Source organism: Mobula birostris, chromosome 7 (assembly GCF_030028105.1).
Source record: "Mobula birostris isolate sMobBir1 chromosome 7, sMobBir1.hap1, whole genome shotgun sequence".
Lineage (NCBI taxonomy): Eukaryota > Metazoa > Chordata > Chondrichthyes > Myliobatiformes > Myliobatidae > Mobula > Mobula birostris.
This window is the reverse complement of record NC_092376.1, coordinates 46,564,511-46,587,546: the sequence shown is the minus strand read 5'-3', so window position 1 is coordinate 46,587,546 and position 23,036 is coordinate 46,564,511. Positions and strand designations below refer to the sequence as shown.

The 23,036-nt window shown below is 39.6% G+C and overlaps 1 protein-coding gene across 1 annotated transcript in view; it reads right to left on the bottom strand.

Annotated features, from left to right (window-relative positions):
• micu2 (mitochondrial calcium uptake 2) overlaps positions 1-23,036 on the bottom strand; it is a 422,357-nt gene that overhangs the window by 102,585 nt on the left and 296,736 nt on the right. Inside the window, exon 7 of the mRNA XM_072263053.1 lies at positions 22,200-22,282. Coding sequence (XP_072119154.1) covers positions 22,200-22,282 — 83 coding nt within the window. The remainder of the gene's footprint in view (positions 1-22,199; positions 22,283-23,036) is intronic.

The following is a 23,036-nucleotide window of genomic DNA, read 5'->3' as shown; positions in this document are numbered from 1 at the left end:
TGGCAAAAGTTATCTGACAGCTCAAATCTCTTGGGGTGCCCAAACTTCTGCATAGTGCTCCTTTCCTTTTTTTCCACTCTAAAATTGTACAAAACAAAAATAATACACTAATCTTGCTTAAAATGTTGAAAAGAATGTTTCATCTTTAACTTTGACTTTGGGAGATCAGTTCATCTTCTACTCACTTAACTATTCACAGTAACAGAATTTTGAGCAGGGGTGCCCAATCTTTTGCATGCCACTGTTTTTGGTGAAATGTGTCTTGTGTGTTAACAACCAAAACACCCAGGGGTGTGCTGGGGACAGCCCACAAGTGTTGTCACACATTCCACTGGCAACACAGTATGCCCATAATGCTCAGCAGAACAACACAGGGCCTCTTGCAAATTTCTATAGATGGAGAGCATTCTGACTGGCTGCATCACATCCTGTTACGTAATGCACAGGATCACAAAAGGTTGCAGAGGGGTGCAGATTCAGCCAGCTCCCTCATTGGCACAAGCCTCCCCACCATCAAGGACATCTTCAAAAGCCTGTGCTTTACGGCAGCAGTATCATCATTAAAGAACCCCCCCCCCCCCCACTACACAGGACATTTCCCTCTCTCACTACTATCACTAGGGAGGAGATACGGGAGCCTGATGACCCACACTCGTTTTAGGAACAGCTTCTTTCCCTCCATCGTCAGATTTCTATTCCTCTTTTATCATCCTGCCTGCTAGTCCTCTTTAGCATTATTTATTATTGTAACTTAATATTAATTTTTTGTCTTGCACTGTACTGCTGTCACAAAACAAATTTTATGTCATATATTCAGTGATAATAAATCTGGTTCAAAATTTGAATGACAGAATTTACAATAAATCCAGACTATTGTATAAGCAGCTGTTACCTATTTCACAATGCTAAGCTTTGTTCTATGGTGTATCCCTCTGCACAGACACTCAGGTTTCTATCGGACAACTGGGAGCCCGATTTAAGATTTTGCAATGGTGCACAAATTTCCTTGGGACCTAGGAAAGTGAAATCTGTCATGTCCACATGATTTATGCTATCTTAAGCACTTCATATTGGCCTACATCTCCTCCTCTGTCGACCACGGATGCTCCCATTCCCTTGCAATTACGTCTTCTAATTTACTCTCCTATCCCGATGTTCTCTCCTTTTGACCCAGCCTACATTTTAACTATCCTGCTGTGGACTTGCCTTCATCTGTCAAACAAGTAGGAATTATTTCAACAAAATATTAATGGGATCTTGATATATCCCACCTCACTATCCTTGGTAGAATTTTGATCTTTTTAGGCCCTACAACCGCTATCTTGGGAAACATCACAGCCTACTCTACAAGATAATGCTCGTTTGACATACAGTATAGTGTGTAAATTCAAAGAAATAATTCTAAAATTAACTCAGATGATTGGAAGCAATAAAATCTGATTTATCACTCACCAAATGAATTTGTGGACAGGGAGGGGGATATCCAAATACAGCAAGAAAAGATCAAGACCTTTCAGTCACTTGCTGATTCATATTCATCACACAATGCAACAGCAGAAAATCCATTTGATATAAATATGAAAGATTAACTAAACAATTATTTCATACCTCTCTATAATAAAAGCAAAAAGTTCGTCCTCTTGTATCCAATGTCCATGCCAATTCTATGGAGATTCTCCCATTTATCATGACTTCATATTGAAACATTCATAATGTCCAAGAGAAAATTTAATAAGCTGAATCAGACTTTTAATCTGCAGCATAATTAGAACTCCAACAATCCATGAAAGGTCCTTGACCTTAAATGTCAACTCTGTTTCTCTCATTAGAGCATAATAGCAAGAGAAGGCTATTTGCTTATGTCTACTCCATCATTCAGTGGTTGATCTAATGCCTTAGTGACACCTTGTTGCATTGCTTTTAATTATTTATTCCACATCTTGAATATATATTGCAGTTAAGTTGACCGTCTCACTTAAAACTATCAATCTCTCCACAGATTCTGGCCAAATTGATGAGTACTTGCCACGTTTCTGTACTTTTATACTTCAGTATAGATTCCAGTACATTTCAAGTGGTTCCATTTAGCATTCAAATATAAAATCATACAACTAACAATACAAATATTTTTCAAAAAGCAGTCTGTTTTGATCTTTGTTTTAAACATTGCTTAAATTATACTTAATTATGGGATGATAACTAAAAGGTGACAGTTGAAATTTATTTTTCTGCATCTCTTTGAAGACTCTCAACATTCCTCACATTTTCTTTTTTTACAAAGACTGTTCTGACAATTAAAAATGCAGCACATCTTCACCTGCATTAAGAAAAACAGATTTTACAAAATATAACAAAGCACATTATAAAGCTGTATTTAAGGACCAAAGATGTGGCGATCAGCTATCAGTGAATTTTCCACCCCTGGGGGTCACCATTGACTAGAAAGCTAGCTGGACCAGCTATACGAATACTGTGGCCACAAAAACAGGTCCATCTCTCGATAATTGTGGCAATTGACTTAATTTACACTAACTGTAGCTTTTTCAACATCTACATGGCACACATCAGGAACATGATGGAACACTCTCGGCTTGCCTGAACAAGTGCAACTCCAACAACATTCATGCAGTTCAGTATCATGTGGGGCAATGTCATTTGCTTGACAGATACCCATCCACTATCCTGAACATCCAACCCCTCTGCTATTGGCATGCAGTGTGTATCTTCTGCAAACTCTAAAGCTACTCTGACAGCCCCTCCCTGGCCCACAGCATGTCACCATGAAAGACAAGGGCAGTAGCTGCAAGGAAATACCACCAGTTACACATTCCTTGCCAAACTGCACATGGTGAATTTTTCAACACTGCTGAGTCTAAACCTGAGAATTCCCTGCCCAGGAACATTGCAGGAGCACTTTCACTGGAAGAACTGCAGTGGCTCAAGTTGTCAGATCACCACTATCTTCTCAAGGGCAATAAATGCTGGCCTCTATGGCATTGTTCTGTTCTTCAATAACAAATTTATATTTTTATTTTTGTTTGTGATATTTATTACAGTTTGGATTTACTTGTACAGATTCAAATCCATACAAGATTATCAAAAGGCAAAAAAAATCTTCAATGTCAAAAATGTCCAAGTGCGTAGAATCTTGGATATAATATTGATATCATCTGCCTCAATAAAGTTTTACCTGAAGTTTCTCCTTTAACAATAATCACAAAAATACTTATTGATAATGAACTGCAGTTTGTCATTTGCAGTGACAATAAGACATGTCATGTTCTAAATGCATTTCATTTGCCTTTAATTTTTCAATACCCGTTAATACCTGTGCCCAGTAACAAAGAACCGAAGCTTTTTAATTATAAAAACTTGAGAAAATTGTTGGAACTGCATGCATCTGATCAGATACAAGCCTTTTATAACAACTGCATCTGGATCTCAAATGTTCTGACATGCTATATTGCTTCCAGAAGCTTGTATACTGTTTTCATGCAGAAGAGAAACAATTACTTCTATCCAGTTCCAGATATTTGACATACCTTTCAATGAAAGTTGCACATATTTCCTCATTTGACAGCATTAATATAAAAAAGGATTATTAATTAAACTATAGAAAAACCATTGCAGTGTTATATGATGTAACCTAATCAACATATTTGGTTCCATAGACATATATAGTTCATTTAATTCCTTTCCAAAAATATTCATTTCTATTTATTCTTTTCTCTTTCTTGAGTTACACATACATGTTGCTGGTTAACTGGTTTTTATCATCACATGTACTGAGGTACAGCAAAAGACTTGTTTTGCATACAGTTCATTACAATAGCGCATTAAGGTAGTACAAGGTAAAACAGAGTGTAGAATAAAGCGTAGCAGTTACAGAGAAAGAGCAGTGCAATCAGACAATCTGTAAAATCATAATAAGGTGAATTGTGAGGTCAAGAGTCCATCTTATCATTCTAGGAAGCTGTTCAATATTCTTGTAACAGCAGGATAGAAGCTGTCTTTGAGCTAGGTGGTACAGGTTTTCAGGCATTTGTATCTTCTGCCTGATGGGAGAGGAGAGAAGTAAACAATGTCTGGAGTAGATGAGGTCTTCGATTATGCTGGCTGCTTTACTAGAAAGCAAGAAGTACAGATAAGAGTCCATGGAGGGACAGCTGGTTTCCATGATATGCTGAGCTGTGCCCACAGCTTACTGCAATTTCTTGCAGTCATGGGCACAGTAGGTACCATATCAAGCCAGTTGCTATATTAAGCCATATAAGCCAAATTCTTGATTTTAAAAAAATCGGATGTTTTCAAGATGGGCTTTTGTGAGATTTTATCTAGCCAAGTAAATGCTTCTCACTTTCAACTTGTAACATTAGTTCATCCTGATAACTTTTCTTTTAAAAGACTTAACACTGATATGCATGAGTGGTCTAGAGCTGGAGTTAGTCTATTCCATGTGTTTCTGGTTGCTTTTTTTTTGCTATTGGCGTGACTTGATCGAGATGCTTCAGTGCGGAACTGGCTCTGCAGCTGAGGCCTGAAGTCACTGACACACTGCTAAACTGAACTGACTTGGTGGCTGTGGCTCTTGGATTGTTGTGTGCTATTTGCTCACTTTTTTCTGCTTGTGAAATATGTTGTTTTTATTGTGCATTGGGTGTTTGATGTTTTCTTTAAATGGATTCCACAGTTTTTCAGGCTGCGTATGGAAGGATGAATCTCAGGGTTGTATACTGTGTACATACTTTGATAATAAGTGTACTTTGAAACTTTGAAAGCGTGCTTTCAGAAAAATTATTCCTTTTGGTCCGAATTTCCATTTTAGCTGGCCTGCTGAAAATGGCTCTCAGGCTTCATAAGAGCACCAACCTATTTTGCTAAATATAAACCTTCAATTAGATCAATTAATGATAACTTTTCTGACTACAAGTTTTACCCTTGTTTAAGTTCAACTAAAAAAAATCAACTGAATGTCGATACTTTCAAATCAATTACAGAACTTTCATATCAGAATTAATGAAAACCACAGTAGAGGAGTTGGTTGCTTTGATAGTGTGCCGACCTCTTTCCAGCAATGCTAGCTAATTAATCCCATTGCTCGGTCTTTCCCCATTGACCTCTTCTTCGGATATTTAAAAGTAGATGTTACATTGAATGTTACACTGAGTTAGTTTCCAAAGCCTTTATCAACACTCCAAATCATAACAACAAGCTGTATAAAATACTGTAGGTCTCATCCTCCCATTACTTTCTGGTCCTTACTCACTCAACATAAATCTGTTTCTTGGTTACTGACCGATTTACCAGTTATATCTACTCATGACCTTGAACATCTCTAAAATACTTATTGCTAACCTCCTCTACTCTAAGAAGTTTCTTCAATCTACACATAATTGAAATGACACCTGCCTTATGGCGTACCCGACCGCAACCTTGCCATTTCTTTAGCATTGTTTAGTCTGGGCTTTTAAAAGGCCGAGTTGTAACTCAACCCAGCACAGATGGAAAGTGTGCAAGGTGCTGGCCAGGACCACTTGCCTTGAAGTCCAGTGCGGATGCCGCTATGCCACCGGCCGGCTTACACACCACTGGTCCTATCAAACTAATTGTTCCTGCACCCTTACTAAGGATCAATTTGGTATCCATATGGCAACTGTCTCTTTACTCCCTCATCATTGAACTTCCTTCAAGCAATTCCAGCCCTTGGTCAAATGCTATTTGAAAGTTCATTTACTTAAAGTTAACCATACATAACACTCAAACATCACTTAAATTTTAACAAGTTTATTCTGACTTTAATTTATTAACTTATAATTTCCAGAGGCTTGTACTAATCATTGGGAAGGGAACTAATTTTCTATAGAATCCTAATGGAGGAGAGAATTAATGGAGGTAATTTGAAATCTTAAACCCAAGAAATCTGAACGCAAGTTGCTTTGTGCAGTGGAACAACTAAAACCAGTGATTAACAGGAGACTAGAACTGGAGGGTAAGATAGAATTCTGATGTGCTTTGGAATTGCAATTTTTAGTACACTTTATAGCTTAAATTCTGGGGGTAAGAGAGTCTACATTATTTTCTGTAGCTAGTAGTGTTTGACAAGTGCTCAATTTGTACAAGATTACTAAATTTTTCAAATGGAAAGACACATTGCATGCTATAAATTACTGCTTGCCCAAAATAGGATATACATTCTTCATGTTTTTATTGAATTTGACTTAAATTTACCATTGATCTTTCTGAGGTACTGTAGATGTCAAATTCAATCAGTTACACAAAAAAAAATTAATCATTATGCAGAAACCTTAATGCATTTATTCTATTGTAAGAGAAAATGCAAACTCTTTCCCCAGTATTCAAACTATAAAACCTGTTCGAAGTCACAATTCCAAAAGATGAGAGAATTCTTATTTATCCTTCAATTCTGGTCTCCTATCAGTCACTGATTTCAATTGTTCCACTGGACAAGGGGAATTGATTTCAGTTTTCACTGCCCTAGACTTCGGAATTCCCTCCTTTAATTGCTCTGTCTTCCTCCTCCTTTTGGATTAGATTAGATTAGATTATGAGGACACTCAGCCCTCGTTTATTGTCATTTAGAAATGCATGCATATATTAAGAAATAATACAATGTTCCTCCAGAGTGATATCACAAAAAAAACAGGACACACCAAAGACCAACACTGACAAGACCACATAATTATAACATATAGTTACAGCAGTGCAAAGCAATACCATAATTTGATAAAGAGCAGACCATGGGAATGGTAAAAAAAAAGGATTTTTTTTTAAAAAAAGGAGAAAATCTGTTCTTATTTTAAGATTTCCTTATAAACCTTGTGTGATAATGCTGCTGCGAAGCTCTCTGGGACATGTTACTATGTTAATTGCGGTAAATAAATGCAAGCAGTTGTGTCACATTAAAAGCACGAAATGATTAAATGTTAAATTGTTTATTTTACTTCTGAGATCATTGACTCATTTCAGAGAATATTTTATGAGGTGTCAGCAAGTATAAGTTGTCATTACTATCTGGCACAATGGAGCCAATCCCGATTACGTTTGTGCATGACAACTGTGCACTTTCTAGCAGTGATTACTGTGATCACCTGTCACAATTATCCAATTGTCCATTCGTCAAATGAAAAGGTATTTTCTTCATAGAAGTTAAAATCAGAAGCACATCATTAATCCAACTGATATACCATGTTAATGCTTCATATTCTCCTCAACTTGCTTCATGTAGCCTTTGATGCATAAATGGCTTTCTTCTTTGTACAATTTCTCCTCAAATATTTAATCTACAACACAGCAAATCTTTGAAAACTTTACCTGTTACTCCATTACATTAGGTAGCTTTAATAGTCTGTATTTATATGTCAAGCAGTTTTAGATGATGTAATGCACATTAGATAAGGAAGTAAACCTTCAAATATCTAAAAAGATGGAACCTCAAAATTAACTATAAATGGCAAACTTTACACCAGTGCAAATATTTCCAATATCCCCATCAAAAGACTATAAGATCATAAGACACAGGGGCAGAATTAGGCAATCCAGCCCATTGGTTTAGCTCTGTCACTCGATCATGGCTGACTTATTTTCACAGTCAATCTTATTCCCTGGTCTTCTCTCTGTAACCTTTGATGCCCTTACTAAATAGAAATCTATCAACACATGCTTTAAATATATCTAATGACTTGGACTCCACAGCCATCTGTGGTAATGAATTCCATAGGTTCTCCACCCGCTGCATGAAGAAATCCCTCCTCATCTCTCTTCTAAAGGGATTTACTTCCATTTTGAGGGTGTGCCCTCTGGTCCTAGACTCTCCTACCACTGGAAACATCCTCTCCATGTCCACTCTACCTAGGACTTTCAATATTCGGTACGTTTCAAAGAGAACATCCCAATGAGATTCTTCTAAACTCCAGCAAGTACAGGCCCAAGAATTGAATGCTCCTTAATCATTAACCCCTTAATTCCTTGGATAATACTCACAAGCCTCCTCACGATCATGTTCAATGCCAGCACATCCTTTCTTAAATATGGGGCACAAAATGCTCACAATACTCCAAATGTAGTCCGACCAATGCCCTATAAAGCCTCAGCATTATATCCTTGCTTTTGAATTCTAGTCCTCTTGAAATGAATATTAATAATACACTTGCCTTCCTTACTACAAACACAAGCTGCAAGTTAACCATTAGGGAACGTTGCACTAGGACTCTCAGTCAGTTTTCACCTCTGGTTTTTGAATTCACACCCCGTTAAAAAGTCTACGCCTTTATTCCTTCTACCAAAGTGTATTACCACATATTTCTCTACACTGTTTTCCTTTTGCCCATTTTCTAAGCCTGTCCAAGTTCTTTTGTAGACTCCCTGTTTTCTCAACACTACCTTCTCCTCCACCTTTCTTTGTAGCATCTGCAGACTGGGCCCAAATTCAGCAATTCCATCATTCAGATTGTTAACATACACTCAGTAACTCTGTACATAATAAAGTGGCCACTGAGTGTATGTTCATAGTTTTCAGCTGCTGTAGCCCACCAACTTCAAGGTTCGACGTGTTATGCATTCAGAGAAGCTTTTCTACAGACCACTGTTGTAACGTATGGTTTTATGAGTTACTTTCACCTTCCTGTCAGCTTGAACCAGTCTGGCCATTCGCCTCTGATCTCTCTCATTAACAAGGTGTTTCTGCCCACAGAACTGTTGCTCACAAGATGTTTTTTTGTTTTTTGCACCATTCTCTGTAAATTCTAGAGACAGTTGTGTGAAATTCCCAGGATATTAAGTTTGAGATACTCAAACCACTCTGTCTGGCACCAACAATCATTGCATGGTCAAAGTCACTTAGATGACATTTCCTCCCCATTCTGTTGTTTGGTCTGAACAACAACTGAAACCCTTGACAATGTCTGCATGCTTTTACGCATTGCGTTCTGCCACATGATTGGCTAATTCAATATTTGCATTAATGAGCAGGTACACAGGTATACCCAATAAAGTGGAAACTGAGTGTGCAATGTGAAAAGTACTAAATCTAAAACCGGCCCTTGTGGAACACCAGAAAAGGCCCCCTCCCTTTATTCCCACTCTTTGCCTCTTGCCAATCAATCAATTTTCTATCCATGCTATTTCTTTCCTGTAATACCATGTGCTCTTATCCTGCTTAGCAGCCTCATGTATTGTATCTTTTCAAAGGCCTTCAGAAAATCCAAGTAAACAATATCTACTGACTCTGCTTGGTCTATCCTGCCTGTTATTTCCTCAAAGAATTGCAACAGATTTTTTAGGAAAGATTTTCACTCAAGGAAACTGTGCTGACTTCAGCCTATTCTATTGTGTGCCTCCAAGTACCCTGAAACCTTATCTTAAGAATGGATTCTAACAGCTTCCCAACCACTAAAGTCCGGTTAAGTGGCCTATAATTTCCAAACTTTTGCCTCCCTCTCTTCTTGAAGAGTGAAGTGATACTTATGATTTTCCAGTCATTTGGAACCATTCCAGAACCTAGTGATTCTTGAAAGATCACTACTAATGCCAATGCCTTTCAGAACCGTGGGTGTAGTCCATTTGATCCGAGTGAGTTATTGACCTTCAGACCTTTCAGCTACCCAAGCATCTTCTTCTTAGGAATAACAACTACAGTCACTTCTGTCCCCGACACACTTTTGAATTTCTAGCAAGCTGCTAGTGTCTTCCACAGTGACGCCTAATGTAAAAAAACTCATCCACTTTGTCTGCTCTTTCATTGTCCCCATTACTATATCTTCAGTGCAATTTTCCAGCAGTACAACATCCAGTCTTGTCACTCTTTTATTCTTTATATAACTGAAAAAAATCAGATAGATAAGCTATCTGAACATTTTCGTGCTACCTCTGACTTCCCTTGTCAGCCACGGTTGCCTCATCCTCCCTTGAGAATGCTGCTGCTTCTTCTTTGGGATTAACTGATCCTGTGTCTATCTTATTTTGTAATCTGTGTGCATTGAAATATAGCACTTACAGTCCTGCATTCACTCACCTTCTTTTCAATTTTACCTCTATCCTTAAATGCTTTCAATCATCCTTAGATGTCTGTAACTCAGATAGCCAATTTGAGTCCAGGAGCATGAGATATATTGTATGTGGATCGTCAATCAACAGAATTTGAGCTGAGACTGTCAAAATACATTTGATTCAATTGTTCACTGACAGTAGTGAGAAACAACTTGCATTCCATTAATTTGGGTTAAACTGAAATCCAGATGTCAGTGGTGAAAACCAGTACTCACCACTCTACTTTTCAAATGATTAAAAAAAATCTCAATGTTAGTTACAAAGATTTGGAGTCAGGTTTAAATGTGTCCTAATGGGAAAGAAAAAAAATAATAGCAGAATCTCAGAATAATCTTAGCGATGGATTCATGGGAGAGTGAGAGATTGAGAGTGAGAGTGAGAGGGGGAGTGTGAGGGGGAGGGGGAGATGTGGAGGGGGGAGGGGGGGAGAAAGGGAGGGGGAGTGGGGGGGGAGGGGGAGTGGGAGAGGAGGAGGGAGAGGGGGAGGGGGTGTGGGAGGGTGAGGGTGAGTGGGAGAACAAAGTAACCTTATCATTCTTAAGAATACTCACCTTTGTCATTAATCCACTAAGATATTTATGTTTTGTGAAAATGTGATTGTAAACATTCAGAAAAGCTCTATAGGCCAAGTCCCTTTGCAGTATAAAACAGAAGACCATGGGTGTTCTGTTAGAGGTCTTTAAAATTAAGGAAGAGTTTGATAAGATATCTATAGAGAAAATGTTTCCACATGTGGGGGAGGCCAAATTACAGGCAATAAATATAAGACAGTCACAATATACTCAGTAGAGAATTCAGGAGAAAGATTAAAATGCGAAACTCCCAGAGAGTCGGGGTTCTCTCCCAGAGAGTTTGGAATGTGGAATTCAGTAACATGAGGGACATCTGTGGTGAATAGCATAAATAAATTTTAGAGGAAGCTAAGTAGATTCGGGCAGGTTTGGAAAAGATGGATGGGAAAAGCTTGTGCAGAGAATGAAAGAACATCATCAACATCATATGGCATGTCATATCTCATAGGCGATTATGGTCTCGATTTCATTCTATCCCCTTGGTTCGGTTCCTTCCCACCTACATCTGTGGCACCTCTCATGCCCTCGATCTCTTCAGTAACTTTCAATTCCCTGGCCCTGACTGCCTCAACTTCACCATGGATGTACAATCCTATTCCTCATCAAGAAGGCCTCAAAGCCTTCTGCTTCTTTCATGATAAAAAAAACCCCCAACCAATCCTGCTCCAACACTACCCTCCTCTGCCTGGCAGAACTGGCCCTCAACCTGCAGTCTTTCCTTTGGCTCCTCCCACTTTCTCCCAAGTTGATGGGTAGCCCTGGGCACACGCATGGGTCTCAGCTATGCCTGGTTCTTAGTTGACTATGTAGAACAGTCTATGTTCGAAGCCTTCCCCAGTTATACTCCCCAAATCTTCCTTTGCTACAATGACAACTGCAGTGGCACTGCTTCATGCACCCATGCTGAGCTCATCAATTTTATAAACTTTGCCTCTAACTTCCACACTACTCTTAAATTCACTTGGTCCATCTCTGTCACCTCCCTCCCCTTTCTTGATCTCTCCGTCTCCATCTCTGGAGACAAATTGTCAACTGACATCTTGTATAAACCTACTGATTCTCATGGTTATCTCAACTATACTTCTTCCCACCCTCCTGTAAAGATGCTATTCCCTTTTCTTAATTTCTTCACCTCCACTGCATCTGTTCCATGATGCGGCTTTCCATTCCAGGACATCAGAGATGTCCCTTTTCTTTAAGGAATGGGGGTTCCCTCCCTCTACTATTGATGCTGCCTTCACCCACATCTCCTCAATTTCCCGTATATCTGTGCTCACCCCATCTTCCTGCCGCCATAATAGTGATAGAGTCCCTCTTGTCCTTACCTACCATCCTATTAGCATCCGTATCCAACACATTATCCGCCCCAACTTCCGCTGTTTCAAAAGGGGCCCTAGTACTAAACATATCTTTGCCACCTCCACCCTTCACAATTCCCTTGTTCATTCAGCCCTCCCCACTGATCTTTCTCCCAGCTGTTATCCCTGCAAGCAGCCAAAGTGCTACACCTTCTCCCTCACCTCCATTCAGGACCCCAAACAGTCTTTCCAGGTGAGTCAGCACTTCACCTGTGAATCTGCTCGGGTTGTCTATTGTGTCCAGTGCTCCTGATGCAGCCTCATCTACAGTGGTGAGACCTCTTGTAAATTTGGGGAATGCTTCGTTGAGCAGCTCTGCACCATCTGCCATTGGTGGGACTTCCCAGTGGCCAAACATTTTAATCCTGATTCCCATTCTGGTTTCGACGTGCCAAGATGAGGCCACCCTCAGTGTGGAGGAGCAACACCTTAATTCCATCTGGGAATGGCAGGAAAATTGATTTCACCTTCCGGTGAGCAAGCTCCACCCCACACAGACCTTTCACTTCCTCTCACCTGCCTATACCTTCCCTCTGTGTTCCATCTTCCTTCCCTTTCTCCGATTGTCCACACTCCTCTCCTGTCAGATTCTTTCTTTTCCAGCCCTTACCTTTCTCACCCACCTGGCTTCACCTATCAGCTTCCTGCTAATCTCCTTCCCCTACACCCCCCCCCCCCTTTTTAGTCTGACATCTTCCCTCTTCCTTCTCAGTCCTGAAGAAGGGTCTCGGCCTGAAACGTCGACTGTTTACTCCTTTCCATAGATGCTGCCCCACCTGCTGAGTTTCTCCAGCATTCTGTGTGTGTTGCTTTGGATATCCAGCATTTGCAAACTTTCTTGTGTTTGTGACCATAGTCAATGACCATGATTGTTCCTAGCAAATTTTCCTACGGAAGTGGTTTGCCACTGTCTTCTTCTGGGCAGTGTCTTTACAAGACAGGTGAACCCCGCCATTATCAATACTCTTCAGAGACTATCTGCCTGCCATGAGTGGTCAGAGAACCAGGATTACTGATATGTACTGGCTGCTTATATGGCCACCCACCACCTGCTCCCATGGCTTCATATGACCCTGATCGAGGGGCGAAGTAGCTGCTACACCTTGCCCAAGAGTGACCTGTAGGTGGGTGAATGACTGGAAAACTTGTCACAAAGATCAGCATATCTAATTCAGGATGTTCCTGTTTTTCTGTGATCAATTTTAATCCAGCTTCAGAAATTGCAGGGTTTCAAAAATATCATCTTTTTCTTCTGTGTACTGATCCAGCTCTAAGTAACATAGAGAAATTCTGACTGAAAAGAGAATCTATTTTAAACAACCTCTGAGCTGAGTCTGTTCTTAGGTGTACATCTCTCAACACTTGTGCCATCAATTTAAAAGTACCACTGCTTTCAACTCTCCAGTCAGTTTTGGATAACACCATGATTTAACTTTAATCCTTATTGCTTATACAGTGGCAACAGCCTTTTATGCAGAATTTTGTCAAAAGTCTTTTGGAATTGTGGATACATCTCACTTTAAGGATCCCTTAGTCTATTTGGAACGCCATTCATTCAACAAGCTTCTAAACCTGGGCCTCTGTACCTCCCTATGGAAATTAATAACTTAATACTAGTCGTAAGTTAATAATATGAGGCAATGATGGTACTTGTAGTGCACAGATTTCTAACAGCTGTTAACTTTTGACATAATGATTAACATAGGGGGATGATGGCATAGATGGCGACGCGCCCAGTTGCAGCGGCCACTCTGGCTCCAACTAATGGTGTAATTGTTTGTCCTTTATGTCTTTCTTATGATCGCAAGACACTGCTGGATATTAAAAACACCAACTACTGCAAGTCTACCTCACTAGCGAGTTGTTGGATAGCAGATGAGCTTTGCAGCATGGGCTTATTGCATACCGTATTGTTCCCTGCTACAGCCACCGAAGGGACACGTTATTGGAAGTGGTGCACAAGGAAACAGAAGCACGGAAAGTGCAAGAGTAAAGTGCAGGCCAGCTCTCCTGTTGATTTTGCTTTCAAACATTGGTTCGCTAGAAAATAAACTAGATCCTCTTATGCTTATTCAGTCTTAGACACAGGTAAAGAATAGCTGTGTGCCCATCCTGACCGAAACTTGACTCCAAGATACCACCCCTGAAGCGGTCATACAGTGAGGGGGGTTTGCCTCTTTTCAGACCGACAGAATTCCCGTCATCTCTGGTAAGATGCATGGTGAAGGTGTATATACCCACGTTAATAAGAACCGGTGTGTGAACACTTCGGTAGCGATGACCCAATGTTTGCCTCTGGTAGAGTGCTTTAACAGGCCCATCTATTTACTGAGGGTGTTCACTGCTGTTGTGATTTTGGCTGCGTACATCCCCTCCCCCCTCACCCCTGTGCTAATGCTGGGGAAGCGCTGTGTGAGCTCTATGGCACAATAAACCACAAACCACACACCTTGATTATTATTGCTGGCTACTTCAACCATGCTAACTTAAAGACAGTTCTGCCTAAATTCTGCCAGCAGGTTACACTTGACCTGGTTTATATCAACATCTCTGGTGCATACAAAGCTTGGATTCTCTGACTACTTATCTGTTATGCTAATTCCTGTATCCTGACCACTGGTTAAGGGAGATAACCAGTTTAAAGGGAGATAAAGATCTGGTCAGAAGAGCAACCTCAGCATCACAGGAATGTTTGGAAAACACAGATTGGAACATGTTCAGGGAAGTGGCTACCTATACCCACCACATTACTACTGATGAATATGCGAGATCTGTGACTGGCTACATAGAGAAGGGCACTGAGGATGTCAACGTTATCAAACACAGCTACATGAGGCCAAATCAGAAACCAGGGCTGACAGCACAGATCTGGACATGGCTGAGAGATTGGGATGCTGCCTTCAGATTGGGGGATAAAACAGCTCTCAGGTCAGTAGAGCTGCGCTTTCTGGCACCATCAGGAAGGCAAAGCAGGATTACAGTATTCAGAGAGTATATTGTACAGCCATTTCTCTGAAACCAGAGACAGAGGGCACATGTGGCAGGGCATTCAGACCATAATGGACTACAATTCCCTGACAGGCTGAAAGTCTTTTATGCTTGGCTTGATGCACAGAACAATGTGCTGGTGAGGAAGGCCCCTCTATCCCCCCAAGGAGCAGGCACTGTGCCTGGTTGCAGTTGATGTGAGGAAAACCCTATTCAGGGACAACCACATAAAGCTGCAGGGCCTGATTACATACCAAGTTAGATGCTGAGGGACTGTGCTGCCCAGTTAATAGATGTTCTAACAAACATCTTCAGCACCTCTCTGGAACAGCCCACTGTCTCCTCAGGCTGCAAGGCAGCCACCATCACCCTGGTGCCCAAGAGGGCGACAGTAATCTGCCTCAATGACTACCATCTAGTAGCACTGACCTCAACAATAATGAAGTGCTTTAGGCAGCTGGTTATGAATCATATTTAATCCCATCTCACATTGCTACAATGGACCTTTTCCAATTCACGTATCGTTCAGATTGATCCACTGATGATGCCATAGCCTTTGCATACCACTCTATCCTGTCCCACCTGGAAAATGTGCCTCATATGCCAGGATGCTGTTTTTGACTTCTGCTCAGTGTTTAATATGATCATCTCTCAGAAACTGGTGAGTAAGTTGTCATCGTTTGGTCTCAGGACCTCCCTCTGTAACTGGATCCTGGACTTCTTGACAGACAGGATGATCTGTGTTGGCAGATACTCTAGCCCCATCACACTGAGCACCACCACTCCCCAAGGCTGCATGTTCAGCCCGCTGCTGTTCACACTGCTAACGCATAACTGCACCACTAGTTCCAGTTCAAACTGAATCATCAAGTTTGCTGATGATACAACAGTGATTGGTCTCATCGACAATGATGACAAGATGGTGTACAGAGTGGAGGTAGAGCAGCTGTTAGAATGGCGTGAGCACAACACTCAAGTCTTAACGTGGACAGCTTCAAAAGGATAATTGTGGACTTTAGGGAGTTGCAGGCTGACCACTCCTCACTGCACATACACGGCTCCTCCGTAGAGAGAGTTAGGATCACTATGTTTCTGGGAGACCACATAATGGAAGATCTCACTTGGTTCCTCAACACCACCTCTTTGGTCAAGAAAGCACATCAGCATCTCCACTTCCTGAGGAGATTAAGGCAAGTGAGGCTCCCTGCACTCTCTTCAGAAGAGATTTACTCAAATGCTGGTTGGATTAGAGAGTATGATCCATAAGAAACAGTTAAACTAACTTTAGGCAGTTTTTCCTACAAAGTTGGAGGTAAGGATATTAGATAGAGTAGACATTCAGAATCTTTTCTACAGAGTAGAAATGTAAAAAATTCAGAAGACATTCTCAGGATTGGAGAGGAGTGGCGGATTTTAAGGGTGAAGTGAAGGGCAAATATTTTTAGACAGAGAGCGGTAAATATCTGGAACAAGGAGTGAAATCAGCCAGTTTGGTGGAGTTTATGAGGCTTTTTTATAAACACATGAGTACAAAGAGAATGTAGGGATGATAAATAGGAGGACATTTAGTATAAGTTGGCATTAAGGCTGAACAATATCATGGGCCAAATAGCTTCTCTGGTGCTGTATTGCTCTATGTTCTACACAATTGTCCTAAAACCCACAGAGAGCGCTTGAAAATGTAAGTGAAGTTCAAAAATATAATATAAGAAGCTATAAGATTGATGATGCTGGATCATTGCAAAGATATAATCAATTCACTAAAATCATTTGGGGGAAGAAATATGTCATTTTATACAAGTCCTCAAATCTTAAATATCCCTGCGAGTCACTAAATAATACCGGTTCACAGTTCAAGGTCCATGCCATATTCTTTGCACAACTAGGAATGTGCAACAACCCTGCCCTGACCAAGAATGACAATCTGAATTATGTTCACTGGCTGTATTTTGCACAGTAGCTTTGAAACCTAATAATATACCTTGATAGTCCCACACTAATCAAGAGAAATCTACTGGTTAAATTTTGCTGGATCCAAACATTTTGCTTTTCTGCCAAGTATTTTGGTATTTAATAGAATTTTTTATCGTGTATCACTCCATTTGTCTGTCTTGGACGAACATACGATAAGACTAGACTGTCTGTAAAAGACTGCCATTTCTTTTACATAATGCTTTCTTCCCTTGGGGAATGAATGAGTAATCCGGCACAACAGTGTAAAGAAAACCCTGGAACTAATATTTTCAAAAATAAAGAAGAGATCCATAATAAATAATTCTATTCTACATGGAAAGTTGCTGCGTATTTGGTAAATGGAAACAATTAACAATCGTTTTTTAAAACACTAAGAAAATATTCAAGCAACTTTATACCTAAAGTATGATATCATTAGAACTTTATCATGATTTTCAGTTTTTCTGAAAAATAGTAGCATCAAATTTTGTTGTGAAACTTTGTGAGAAACTCCAGTTATAGTTAATTAAAACTTCAGTTTATTTGATTTTAGCTAGCTTTTTAAAATTAGCTTATAAAGATCTACAAAAAGGAGCCTGTGGCTTTAAAATTCCTTTAAAATTCCTGCTGGCTTTGATCCTGTATGGGACAGATTTATGTCTCTACAGCCAAGGTGGGCTATGAAATCATCCCACTGTGAAAGTTTCTGATGAAACACTTAGGTATATAAATGAAGCTGTATTTTTTAAAATGTCTGCTTGTCTTCGCTCCCCAACTACCAACTCTATTCAGCTAGCCAGAAGACTAACCTTGCCAGACCCCAATAGATCATATTCATGGGAGTCCATCATTCCAAACCCATTGAATTACACAGTGCACCAGACATGATCTGTACCTGAAGAATTTCAAACTTAGGTTGTCGTGGCTCTGCGATATGTTTTATCCTTCACTATCTTACTCTTTAAAGAAACAAAACAGAAAAGAAACTACAAATGGAACAAAAAGGCAAGTGGAAAAAAAATTCCAGTAACTTAATCTACTGTGAATTTTGCTGCCTTCTATTTTTTTGTAGCTTAGGAGTAATGCCACTTCAATATCTAACCAGTTCCACAGACTTCACTTCTGAAGCCAACTTCATTTCTTAGATGTTTTTAATTGTGGTGCAAGTGTCTGAATGTCAAGGTAATAGCCTCTGGCATTGACTGTGTAAGCTGTTATTGATGATTCTAGTTAGCCTTCCACCTGCACAGTGACAAATATTTCTTGGAAAAACAGAATTATGTAGTGTTATTTAAATTAAAAAGGCATAACAAAAATTAAACTAAAACAATTTTGGTGTGGTAAATTAACTCGATTGTTTCTGATGACGTCCAATGTATTTAGTAAAACAGTTTTAATAATAATTTAACTGTGAATTGCAACTTTGCAACAGAAAAAACATGCAATTAACCCTTTAACATTTAGCCAAGTAGGTCCCTCAATTAAAAATGGGAAAATGTCCAAATTCAGCTTTGAGTTCAAAAGCAGCACACACCAAAAGCACAAAAAAGCCAGACTCTGCAGAAATGCCCAAATGTGATGTCAATTAGGTTTACATTCAGAGGATTTCTGGATTGGAGATAAATGTCAGTTAAACGATGAGTAAAGTGAACCAACAGACCTTGCAAATACCTGTCAGTAGGGACTACTTAAACCTAATTCTCCTAAAAGCCCTGAGGTTTGACTCTTGAAACTAATTCCACATACACATACTCATTGCTGTTCCACACGTGTCAAGTACCTTAGGTAAGGTCAAGACTTGCTAATGTCAGGTCAAGGAATTGAAGTACCTATTATGTGTTTTCTTAACTTTTTTTTAAACTTAGAAAAATAATAAGAAAATTGTAGAAAATTACATTTTTCTGAATTTTCTTAACCATAGTTAGGATGTATACCAAGTTTTGGTAATTAAGGTTAACATTGACTGGAAAATAACTAGTACAGCTGCTACAGCCATTTGTTCAGGATTTAAAAAGCATATTTTGACATTTGCACTTACAGGTGAATTTACTTAAAATTTAATAAAATCCTATGACATAATTGATCACTTTATTATGTTAAAGCCATTTTATCTCTCTCTCTCTCTCTCTGTGTTCTTTGTTAGTTAAATTCTTTTCTCCTTATTTAAAGATAGTTCAGTAAGAATGATGCAGGTTGAAACTAACTCCGAATACTTCCTGGGAGGCTGAACATAACAGGTCGTCAACTTTAGCTGTAGTTCATAGATTGGTTGTGAAGACTACAGGGGGTACGAGTTGGCTGGAGAAATACATTCCTTTAGACATCACCCTTGACACTGCATCATCTTAAAGCTTTACAGTGTACACTAAAATATTCTTTAATGCATAAGAAATAGAAACACGGATTTTCTGTTTCAGAAGCAGGTGTTAGTCACAGATTTGTCGGGAATCTGGTGTGGTACAAATGAGTTTTCCTCGGCTTTAATGCAGAATTGGAGCAAAAAAATACTTAGACCAGTCATGGTACATTTTTCAAGACTTAGGACTATGGTTTGAGGAAAGGAGGGTGGTACAAAGAGAATGAACTATGATAAATGGGTGACTACTTTGCCAATATTTTCCTGAATCAGGATTATGCCTCCATCAATTTTTTTCTGTTAATTCTGCACAAAATAAATTGAAAATGTAATATCAAACAACACACATAAAAGTTGCTGGTGAACGCAGCAGGCCAGGCAACATCTCTAGGAAGAAGTACAGTCTACGTTTTAGGCCGAGACCCTTCGTCAGGACTAACTGAAAGAAGAGCTAGTAAGAGATTTGAAAGTGGGAGGGGGAGGAGGAGATCGGAATGATAAGAGAAGACAGGAGAGGGAGGGATGGAGCCAAGAGCTGGACAGTTGATTGGCAAAAGGGATATGAGAGGATCATGGGAGAAAGGGGAAGGGGGGAAGCCCAGAGGATGGGCAAGGGGTACAGTGAGAGGGACAGAGGGAGAAAAAGGAGAGAGAGAGAATATATATATAATGATAAATAAATACCTATGCTCTGTCTGCCAGAGAAAGCAGGATCTCCCAGTGGCCACACATTTTAATTCCACGTCCCATTCCCATTCTGATATGTCTATCCACGGCCTCCTCTACTGTAAAGATGAAGCCACACTCAGGTTGGAGGAACAACACCTTATATTCCGTCTGGGTAGCCTCCAACCTGACGGCATGAATATTGACTTCTCTAACTTCTGTTAACGCCCCACCTCTCCCCCTCGTACACCATCCATTATTTTTTAATATATATTCTTTCTCTCTCTCCTATTTCTCCCTCTGTCCCTCTCACTATACTCCTTGCCCATCCCTCTGGGCTTCCCCCCTCCCCCTTTTCTTTCTTCCTAGGCCTCCCATCCCAGGATATTTCGAGATGGTTTAGTCATAGCTGGATTGAACTGGACTGGGCTGGGCTGAATATTCCTGCACTGTTTGACTTGAGGTTTGATGTTTTACATTCTGCGTTCTTTTGCTTGTTTTTTTTTTGTGCCTTTTACTCGATTTTTCTTTGCACTTGGGGGCGGGGTGGTTGATGGGTTCTGTATGGGTTCCATGGTTTTCCTTCTTTCGTGACTGTCTGTGGGAAGATAAACCTCAGGGCTGTATACTGTAAATATACTTGGACAATAACTACACTTTGAATCTTTGAACTATTTAAGTATTCAACCTTTCTGACACTGGAAATTAGCTAGCACATGTAGGATCTTGTTTCATCAGGTATTAATTGACGCATGAGATTTTTATTTCCATTGCTTTATTTCCATTCATGAATTTTGTTTGATATTGTATTCAATCACTTCAATTTGTACAATTTCTCAGCTCTTGTAATATTTATTTCACTCATTTCAAACTCATTGGTCAAGCAGATTTTTCTCTTTTATTTCTCTTTTTACTCATGTTCAAATGCCTTGTTTCCTCATCAGCATCACCATAGGTTGCTTGACTATAGCCAGGATACAGGGGCTCTCATATGTCATGAGATCCTATACACCAGTTGACAGGATGTGGAGCACAAGCCAAGGCTATGATGTTTCTTGTCAACCACAATTATGTGCATCCATTATGGTATTGGCTCCAGTCTTGGCAGCAGGCTTTGAATAAATGCTGCTGTGATTAGTCAAAGGACTGAAGTTTTTGGTCGTTGTATGGCGGACATTGCTAGACGCATTACTTGGCAAACTTTCAAAATGTCCTGAAGTAGGTGAACCGAATGCATCTAAGGCAAATATTACTTGTCCATAGCATTGAGCATCCTACTCAAAAATGCAGCCACTGGCCCCATCCCTTAAGCTTAAAGTGAAAAGGGGAGGTATTAAATATTGCTGAGTCACCAAAAAAACAGTACCAACAGAAGAAAACTTTGCATCTTTGCACAAAAAAATTCTATTAAGTTGTAGCTTACAATTAAAGTATGCATCAATTGAATGTAATGTGTTTTGGGTTATTTAGGATATGGAAGTGCTGAACCTCTTTCTATCTTAAGTAATTTACTGAGCAGAATATTAGTGATGGACAGTTCTACAGCATTTTTCACATCCTCAAGAAGTTCACTGCCAATTTATAAGGCAAGGAATCACAAACAGAAAGGTGTGCTTTTTTTATAATGGTGACCAAAAGACAACTATTAGTAAAATCATTAAAGAGAACTATGCAGGGCATGGTTGAAAATGTGCCAGTGAATTTTTTATGCCAACTTAGAAGGCATGTAACTGGGTGCCTTGATGATCCCGTTTGAAAGGTAATACCTCAGATAATGGTTTTGTATCTCAGTGCTCCACTAGATTATGAGCTCATAGATCCTGAATGGCAACTGATGCTGCCAGTGACAATGTAAAACATTATGGGATGGAAGTGAAGAGCAGAGACCTGGAGATCTGCCTTGTGCAGATATAATGGATTCATTCATATATGGAGGAAAAAATGAATGAGTGAATTTGAAAGCAAAGAAGAGTTGGCAATTTAAGTGGATGGAGACTGTGTGAACCAGTGGGGTTGAATGGGGGGGGGGGGGCTTTTACTTTTTTGATTCCATGTATAGATAAAACAACAGAATAACTACTTTCCTCTTTTAAAAATTGGGCATAGAATTGAAGTCAGAATTGAATTCAGAAGAAATTAGATAATTAAACATCATCAGATGTAAAAATCAACCCTAATTTCAGTTCTATTTACAATTTAAAAAACTTTTCTGGCACAAGATTAATACATTTAAAAAATTACCATTAGGAATTCTTTTTTCTCAACTCGTTGGTTGTCATCAGTGTCCAGCATACTAAAGGCAATATGGAATCCAGTGTGTGGTTCTGTAAGCAAAAGGATTATATTAACATTAACAAAGGAAATTTCTGAACTGGACGTGTGTTTTGCAGTATTTTTTTCAGTTCTTGATGGGAATAAAGCAGAGGAACTGAGAAAATACATCAGATCACTGTCTCTAATATATATTGGACACTTTAAGATGAATATTAACAACTTCTAATCCAAGTTTCACTACATGGCTGAGGCTGGTAGAATTCACTGCAGCCCATCTTTCCTTATAGCAATAGCTTGCAGTCACCAGCAAGAGGCAAAGGTACAAAAAGCATTTACCTTTGCTGGCAGTTGAACAATCACTAGTAGCAGACAATGGCCTGAAACACCTACTTTACAGAACTAACAGTAAGGTGCTTTTGAAAGTCAGACTTCCATATTTCCAAACACTTTTGGAATTTCCGCACTGCCAGTAAGGCGTTGCCCAGCGGAGTGCAATCCCATTCATTGTTGGGTGGGTGGACAAGTTTGCAGAAACACACACAAGTGCTTTTGTTTGAATAATTTACCATGTTTCTAGTGAATTTATATAATGTGAAGGTGTAGCAATTTTTATAAAACGATTTAAATTCTTCCACCTATCTTCAAATCGCTGTGATCAGAAACGTACATAGGGTGACCGTTTTTCCATTGTCTTAATACTAGACAAGGTTTGATCAACTGATCTCCAATATACATGTACTCTGGGATAAGGAGCAGTGGTCAAATACATGGCTAAGAATAAGGTCAACTGTGTGATTGAGAACC